The sequence below is a fragment of the Pteropus vampyrus genome, unplaced genomic scaffold (genome assembly GCF_000151845.1).
Source record: "Pteropus vampyrus isolate Shadow unplaced genomic scaffold, Pvam_2.0 Scaffold19, whole genome shotgun sequence".
Lineage (NCBI taxonomy): Eukaryota > Metazoa > Chordata > Mammalia > Chiroptera > Pteropodidae > Pteropus > Pteropus vampyrus.
The window spans coordinates 13,174,052-13,183,532 of NW_011888800.1; the positions used below are offsets into that span (position 1 = coordinate 13,174,052).

At 38.5% G+C, this 9,481-nt stretch overlaps 1 protein-coding gene across 1 annotated transcript in view; it reads right to left on the reverse strand.

Annotated features, from left to right (window-relative positions):
* Positions 1-9,481, reverse strand: part of FAM227B (family with sequence similarity 227 member B) — a 142,081-nt gene that overhangs the window by 3,885 nt on the left and 128,715 nt on the right. The window contains exons 9-10 of the mRNA XM_023527838.1: positions 4,190-4,265; positions 2,722-2,796 (exon numbers count right to left, since the gene is read on the reverse strand). Of these exons, the coding sequence (XP_023383606.1) occupies positions 2,722-2,796; positions 4,190-4,265 (151 nt within the window). The remainder of the gene's footprint in view (positions 1-2,721; positions 2,797-4,189; positions 4,266-9,481) is intronic.

The following is a 9,481-nucleotide window of genomic DNA, read 5'->3' on the forward strand; positions in this document are numbered from 1 at the left end:
TTTTTATACTGACACCAACTAAAAGCCAACATTTACAAAGAGTTTAATATGTTGGGCACTCGTAAGCACTTTACAAATATTAATTCAATTACACTTACAACAATCTTATAAAATAGGTACTACTATTATATTGTGAGGAAATAGACTTAGATAGGTTAAGTAACCTGTCCACAGTCATACAGCTAAAAGTAATAGAGGATTTAAACCCAAGCACTGTGACCTGAACCCTAAATTTCAGCCACCTGTGACACTCTGTCCCAGCAGTGAAGCATCCTCTCCAGAGAGATGGTTCACACAGTATTCCCTTAACTGATCCCACTGCCAGACTCCAGTGCAGACTTTAAGAAGTGTTGGTGGAGACAGAAGAGTAAAAGGAACCAGCAAGGTAAAGATCTGGGGGAGAAAGAGAGAGAGAAAAATGGAAAAGGCTGAAGGGCGAGGGCGCTTACTAGACTGTAAGCTCGTTGAGGATGGGAATCCAGGAATGTATTGTGATTCCGTCATCAAGTACTCATTCAAGAAATATTTATGAAGGAGATGAAGAGTTGAATTGAGGCATCAGGAGCTCTTCAGAGATCTATGGATGAGGAAAGAAGCAGATATAGCCTAGGCAAGGAAGGATAGGAAATTGGAACAAGGGAGAAACTTTATTAGCAAGAGAAACACGAATGAGAGAAAGAAATGAAAAAAGATATAAGGCTATTAATTTCACTGGCAATTTTCAAGTGAAACATTTTTAAATGATTTCTTCCGTGAAATTGGTAGGAAGTAAAAATGTCTGAGAATTCCAATCATAATTTGCTGAAGCATAACATTTGGATTAGCCAACCCCTTGCAAGGCCTACTCCAGGTTTCTTTAGCATTTAGCCTGAAGGCACAATGAGTTGACCTCCTCGAGGTCTCTCGCTTTAGTGTTCTATGACTGACACATGTCCCCTCATTGCATAAAACACTTATTCTCTACTTTATCTCTGCCAACTTTATTTCCTCAACCTGAGTTTTCTCCTCACTCCTTATTACCCTATGGGTCTGTCCTTCCCTGCTTTTTCTCAAATCTGCCCTTAACAGTTTGGGTCTCTTCCTCGTAGTCCTAGGTGGACACACTCCAAAAGATCCCTGAACCCTTCTTCAACAGCACCCTCTTAGAGGTTCCTTGTCTTGCAAGTCATCCTGAGACTGGTTTGTCTCACTTTGTTAAAATCATCTATCTTCCAACTCATTCTTTTCATGTAAGCTCCCTCCCCCCCACCCTTTTTTTTTTGGTAAATAACAGCTTTATTGAGATATGTCACTTACCATAAAATTCACCCTGTTAAAGTATACAATGCAGTGGTTTTTAGTACAGTTGATCCTTGAACAACCCTGGTTTGAACTGCGTGGGTCCACTTATACGTGGATTTTTTTCAATAAATACTGTTTTTGATCTGCAGTTGGGAGTCTGTGGACGTAGAGGGCTGACTGTATATATTGCTCTACGCTATTTTATATAGGAGACTTGAGCATTCATGGATTTGGGTATCCACAGGGGTCCTAGAACCAAACCTCCACAGATATTGAGAGGCAACTAAGTTTTGGGGAGTCAAACATCATGCGGATTTTTTGACTACACCTGGGGTCAGTGCCACTCTTGCATGGTTCAAGGGTCAAACTGTACATTCACAGTTTTGCAGCCATCACCACTACCTAATCTCCCATCTTTTCCTCTCCTTGAGTCTTTTCCTCTCCTTGAGTCATCTCATTTTCAGATTACAGATAGAAATTTACGTGCTGTGCTTATAAACTTAAAAGGCCCATGGGATTCATGTATCCACATGAGTATTTTTTCCCTTCACTTTCTCCAACAATGTGCCATTGCATAAAACATATTTGAGTGCTCCTTGCACATTGACTGTAAACCTGTTCGACATTCTTATGCTTATCTTCAGTAATGAGAAATCCTGTCCTATGTAGGTTTGATTTTTTAGGAACTTGTAAAAGTCAGCTGGAGTCAGCTCTTATAATCTAGGTGTGGCAAAGGGGAAATCTGGGTGATAAGATTTTTGGTGAAAAGTGAGATAAGATTCTAAAGTAATGGGTCGGATTTCCTCATGTGACTGGGAGACTAGCTTTATAAGTTCCAGAATAGTGATGAGAAGTATGGCAGCGTGGCTGACACAGAGTCGTGGTCTCCCACGGGGGCTTGTTTGAAGGGCTGTACTCATTCGATACTTATTCTTGTGCACGTGGGTGTATTGGAAGAAGTGAGTTAGTCTCAGTATTTTATAGTTTTCCTTTTTATACTCTAATTTATAAAATAAATAAATTAAATGAGCCCAATTTTCCTTGCTTCAGTGGGGGAAAGGCGTTTGTACGTGTAGGGAAACCAGCAGGGCTGAAGGGGGACAAAGAACTGTCCCAAGAGAGACCAGCTATGTAGGCTATTTTTCTAGTTTACATCTTTCATTAGGGCAGGGCATGGTTATGGGTTTGTTTTTAAAAAGTCCTATGTCTGGTAAAGTAAAAGGAGATGATGATAATGTTTAGCAAATAATTAAATTAGCAGAATAGGTGACTATGTGGATAAAGTTAAAATGTTACTCCAGATGAACTGTTGAGTAGAAAACCTCTTTGCAGATATTTGAGTTGATGTATTTTTACATAATAAAGCCATTGTGGTTTTATGTAACACATGTGTTCAATAAAAATGTTTTTAAGCTCTACACAGTTGAATAAGAAACAAACCTATCAAGCTCCTTGTCAATTCTTTCCTGCCGCTGTCTTAAGAATTTTATTTCTTCATTAATTCTGTGCTTTTCTCTGTAAAATCAAAGTTTAGAGTTAAATTTTAAAACAAAGTAGACATTTCTAATTGGGAAAGAATAAATCGACAATTTGCTGTCTTCCACATGTCAGGAGGTCCTTTACAAAGCAATTCTTCAGTGCGCCCTCCCCATGCGCTACTGGATGCGAGAAATTCCCCAGCACATCCATCCTCTCCTATAAATATGTCAAAGGCATCACTATGACATCTGAGCATGGACTGGACTCCACCTTGCTGCTTCCACAGGACTCTCTTACAAGGTGTTCATTCCTGTTCTTCCTTCTGAGCATACGAAATCTAAAGGCTGTGTGTGTGTGTGTGTGTGTGTGTGTGTGTGTGTGTGTGTGTGTGTGTGTGTAATGGGGACCCATGGGAAACCGAGGCTCAGACTTCTGTTCTGCATGCTGGATGGATAGGGACTAGCTGGCTGCTCTTCCGTTTATCTCTCTGATGTTTCCTGAACAGCATCGGGCACCCAAAAGGGAAGATGTCCATCCTTTCTCCCATTTAAGGCAATAAAACCTCTAGGCAGTGACTTTGATATCATAGGCAGAAGAATTGGATGCTGCCAATTTGTTCTTATAAAAATTGATGGACAGCCTTTCATTAAGCCATTTCTAACTCTGGCACATAAGAATACCATGACTGGTCACGAATAATCATTCAAATTAAGTACAAAAAACTGAAAACGTTTCCCCAAGCAAACATTTTAGAAAAGACCTCTCTGTCTTGCTTTCCTCAATACCATGCCAGCTGCCACCCCAGCTCCAGGGAACTCCTTCCACTGAAGACAACTTTTCTACTCTTCTCCCAGGGCTCATCTTTGTAAATGGACAATAAATACTCCAATCTCTAGTGTCTAGAGCTCTCTCCTGGCCTATCCATGTTGGGGTGTATCCCCCAGTAACATAGTCATTCCATGTTGGGGTCACATCCCCCCAGTCCTTCCTTCCTTCAATTCCTGACACTTGCAGTGGCTCCATGGTTATGATACATCCTTAACACTTACCTGAAAAGAATCTCTGATTTATAAGATGCTCGAAGGCAATTCTCACCAGTGAAATGAGCAGCTCAGTATAGGTCAGGGGTCCCCAACCCCTGTGCTTCTTGGACTGGTACCAGTCTGTGGCCTGTTAGAAACCGAGATGCCCAGTAGGAGATGAGCAGCAGATGATTGAGAGAAGCTTCATCTGTATTTGCAGCCACTCCCCAGCGCTAGCATCACCACCTCAGCTCCACCTCAGTCATCAGGCATTAGATTCTTATAAGAGCACCTGTCCCTGGTGCCAAAAAGGTTGGGGACAGCTGGTACAGATGATTTCTAAGATCATTTCTAGTTTTAAAAGGAGTCTACAATTTTATATTTAACAATAGTAAGCATCAACTTACATCCTAAAATCCTTTTGGTTTCTTGCAAATTTTCTTTTTGCTTCCTTGATAATATCATAGTAAGTTGGAGCAGGTGGTGTGATGGACTTATCATTAAGGAAAGATTTCCAATTAGGAACACTTGAGAAAGGTGAACAGTCTTTTTGACAGGGGGAACCAGGGGGCTTTAGCCTGGGCTTCCCAGTCATGAAGGGTCTCAAGTGTAAACATGAATATTTTGTCTGGAGTTATACTGAGAGGACAGAAAGAAGACAGTACCCATCAGACCACTTTAAACTTCCATCCCATTATCTAGACTACACCATCCATAGAGCACTAGGACTTAAGAGTTTCATAAATCCTGTAATTACCATTAAAAAAATTTTTTTGGGTGTGCTTTAAAAGTAGCAATTTGTTAAATGTAAATAGTAAAAATGTAACACAATTTTTGTAGCCCTCTTTAGATATTTTATTTCTATATATACTGAGAACCTCAAAGTCTCTTAACCTCTGAGAGGCTCTGGAGGTGACTGGCAGCAAGTGTTGGCTGCCTCAGTTAGCCTGGGCTCTGCTTTCTGCATGAGGAAAGATAGGAAGAGGTTCGAGTAAGTGCGCTGTCAATGAAGATGGGGCTCTTTGTCCTCTCTGTTACTTGTACAGCCTGTGGCTGTGTCCCTGACCCTGGTCTTAACCTGTGTCTGTGTCTGGCAAAGCAGACACTTTCCTTCTGAAGCAGCAATTGGCAGATGACTCAAGGAGGCATCCCTCACGTGTGTTAAGACCTTAGGCTTACTGAAAACTAGGAGCCCTTAACTCTCTGCGATCACTAAGACACAGGAGATGATGACACTCTCCTCCTTTGGCCCACTCCCCACCCTGAACCACATTTCAGTATTACCTCTATCTTTCTCTAAATGCAATTTGCTCATTTGAAAAATATTTATGTTCTATTTCAGGGCTATCCTTGATGTTCATTTTAATCTTACATATCTGGCGTAAGAATGTTAGGAGAAGCCCAGTGGATTTTTCACGAATTGTGATCGCACTGTACAAAATTTCCTTGTCTTCAAGGATGTTCTAAATGACATTGCTAGAATAAGTGCCCATATGACCTACAGTTTTTCTCTTGATATGAATCAAATCCAAATGGTAAAATTTCAAGATAAAACTTCCTTAGGCTGGATCCGTGTTACTTTCAAACTTTGGCTTTGAGATTTCATTCCACATAAGTATTATATTTGACTATTCAATGAACAACAACATTAAGGATACATTAGTCCTCAAACTTAAAAGGGAAGTAGTGGAAGCCTCACTTTAAATAATGAAAGCAGAGAAAAACGAAACCTTCCAAAATTTACTCATTTTGACAAATGTTTCGGCAAGACTTAAAAAATATTATTGTACAAGATATTTTAACAGCATTAATCAAAATAAAAAATTCTCCCATAACCCCACTTCCAAAACATAAAACTATTTTCAATTTTCTATGTTATCTCTCCATCTGTCATATACAAATATCTATTTTATTTTATTGTTATAATGGTGTAGTTGCTTTCTTTACCCAACATAGTATCATAATTTCCCCACACATCTATGTTTGTACTAACTATTTTAGTGTTTGCTAAAGATTTCATTGAGTGTACATATCGGATGGGCTCTATTGCCATCACAATCATCAACGTGGTGCACACACCGCTGGGTTTTCTTATATGAAATCACCAATTTCTCTTCTCTTCTCTTCTCTTCTCTTCTCCAATGTGTGTTTCAATATGACATTTCTTCCCCTGAGAGTCTATCAAGGGAGGCTCATGTCTCTCCTGACTCAGGTCTCTCTGAATTCTGGAAAAAGATAGCCCAAGTCTTGCCTAGCTTGGGACTAGTGTGATGCACATGGCCTAAAAGAGGCAGTGATCCTGTTCATTACCTAAGGAAGAGGCCTGCAGTCTCATTTATGCCTGAGTTCCATTTTTAGTTTTTTCCCCATCTGTCAGAGACCATAAAGAAGTCCAGCAACATTAGAAGAGAAGGCTTAGTAATCTTCTCGAAACCAGTGATACCTGAAGGTATCAGGCTACTTTTAATATCTGCCTTACTCCCCTTGCTACATAAAGTGACTGAAAGTCTAAGATCTTCTCTGAGTGAAAGTCACAAAAAATTGGACATCATTCTTCTTGTAGAATGACTTGCACAACTAATGAGATACACTTTTCCTCAAGTATACATGTTCTTGAGCTGCTGAAATCTAATTTGCATGCAGCTATTTCCTGCTAATATTTAATTTCTTCCTCAAGTGCCTGTTAGACTTTCAAGGACTTTATCCTTCTACAAAGTTATTTTGTGCTCTTGAGTATGGTTTCCATAATGAAGTATTTGTGAGTAGGATGATATGTTTGTCACTCTGAACGAATTAGATTTTCTTTGCATTACGCATTCATTATATACTATTAGTATTGAGACAAATAACTATTATAAATTAATTTCAAACGTATGTCATTTATTGAAATGAACTAGGTATACATTATTTATAAAGTCATTTTCATTGTCCACAAAATTTCGTCACAGTTGTACATGTGTGTTGTGTAATGAGGTTCTGAGCTGTATGATGTTGGTGTTGACTAAGACCTCAGCATTTTCTTGCACTATTTAATGGTGATGGTTGTCAGTAGACTTCTGTTAATTAATGTTTGTTAATGAATATGTTAATTTTTATTCTCTTCGCATACTTAAAGCCATCAATTTTTCCCAACTGTAGAAAAATTGAGTACTCAAAGCTTATAAATGATGATGAATGGCTATATTCTATTCCTTGGGGATGACTGCGGCAACATGTTTTCCGATTCCACTGTTTGAACGGACCTCACACTTATTTTCTCATGTACTCCTACACGGAGGTTATATGGCAATGCCACTAAATGGGTAAGGAGCTATTTGGGTACAAATAAAATGGTCTTGTTCTAGGACTTCATGACAGTTGTGGTTGGAATGTGACACACCAAGGCCTGGAGACATCCTAGAAGCCTCAAGACATCAGAGACCCCAGATTCTGGAGTCTTTGATCTCCATTTAGAATCACATGGTATTAGAGAAACAATGAACCTTAGAAATCATAGGGTTCAATTTGATTGTATTATAGATGAAGAGACTGAGGCTTGTAGAAGAGAAGGAAGTATTGTCTTTGAGAGCTTGGGTATGTGTGAGACTCAGGAAAAGAATGTCCCGGAGGCAAATTTTACTCCCATCTGCCAAAGGTGTTGTCCTAGAATTAGGCTGCAGGAAGCTTTGCGGTCTACTTCATATTCCTTAAGGATATTCCTTGGAGTACCCTGAGTTGCTTACGAGATTACCAGGTTTAAAGCCAAAGTCTCCATTCTACACATAATGCTATTGTATAAGAAGTAAAAGAAATTTAGGCAGCAAGTGGTGGCCAGAATCTCTTCCTTTATACACCAGAATTCATTTAATTCTTAATTCTAAATTCTCGAAATAACTTATTAGCAAGTAGCCCAAACTAACCTTAGAGAAGTTATATTCTGCATAATGTTTACCTTTGCTTACACTTCGAATAGTTTGATGTTGAATTTGTAGGAGTGTTAAATATCCACAACATAGCCATGTATCCAAAAATTTTTTTAAAAAGTTATTACTATGCACATGTGCCTTATTCTATGGGAGATAGTACCACTGTTGGAATCTCACTCAGATTCTATATGGCCTATTTTATATTATGTGTAAAATAATTTTGCTGTTTTAGTAAGTTTCACACATCATTAGCAGCAGTTTTGTAGCATCATCTAGAAAATTGAGGAAATAAGGCTACTGGAAATATTAACACAGATTTAACTAAAAACATTCGGCAAGCTTGCCAGAACTTTCATTAGGCATTGAGACATGAAGATGAGTAAGACATGGTGTTTGGCTTTAAGGACTTAGTAGAAACGAGAAGAGCCAAGCAGGCAGTTTTTGAAGTAGGAGACAAAATTATGAAAACAGACAAAAAGGCTATACAAGCCTAGCAATCTGTTCTTTCTCAGTGCAAGACTGTCTCAAACTGAATAAAGGCACTCTGTGCTGTTATGGCACCTTATGTAAGATTCTGTCACTAGTGACACCATTCCTGTCTTTGCTGTCTGATTGTTTGACACCTTCACACTAGTACCAGCGCTGGTGTGTAATAGGTACTTAGGAAGTGTTTACTATTCTTCGCCTGCTGAATAAAGCATTCTTATCGATATCTCGATACAGCTGAGTCACGGATTTCATGTTGAGAAACCCGGTCATTATCACACAGTTAATTATGTTTTGCTATTTTGTTTAAGCAGTTAGAGAAGTGTGATATACCTTTAAGAAAATTTTTCATTAAAAATGGTTAACATAAAAAGTTTTGGTGCTACAAATGGTTGGCTTTTGTTACTTGGGACATTTAGTTATGGGCAACAGTTCTCTCCCTGATAAGGCTAGATAAACAAATCGTTGATTTACAGAGATTCCACCGTTTTTATAACGTGTCCTTCGACAGAGGCAGCTCCAAGGATTGCTTGGAAGGACTTTAGCTATCCCCATATTTCCATCAACTTCTCCCTCCCTGACAAAGCTATTCTAAATCAACATACAAACTTTGAGTTTGCTTTGCAAATACAAATTTGGGACAAGTTCCTTAGTCTCATGCTTGTAGCTAGATTGAATATCTAAGCCAGTCTTCTAAAGATAGAAATTCTGGAGATTCCACTTCCCTGAGATTGACCAAATTGGAATATTGGTAACACAACAGAGAACAAATACGTATGGGGCCACCATCCAAAAAGTCGATTTGGTTTTTCCTTAAATACGTGACTTCAGCTCTAAGCTAAGATAGGATTTCCACTTTCTGATATCCTGGAGCATCTTACAGAAGAATCACTCAGAGTCATAAACTGGCAGTGATTTTTATGGGTTCAATGCATAGTAACAGTGTAGGTGTTATTTAGTTTTTTTCTTTGCCTGCCCACCTCCTAGAAGAAGAAATGGGTTGGGTGAACGCAAAATTATAATCTAGTCAATTTTTTATATTTACTTAAGGTATTTCTTTTTAGTCTTAAATTCTAAGCATTCAAAAAGTTACGATGTTTCCATCTGGGTTTTGTTTGTTTGTTTTTTGTTTTTGACCAATAACCTGTATAGTAAGAATATCCATTTTTTCAACATTTAAAGAGCATTTAAACAATTTGAAAATAAAGTTTTCTCCTCTTATTTTATACAAATTGGGCTTTACCACATTTGTACTAAATTGAAAACAAAAACAAAAACAAACTATTACTAACTTTCCAGGATTAAAAT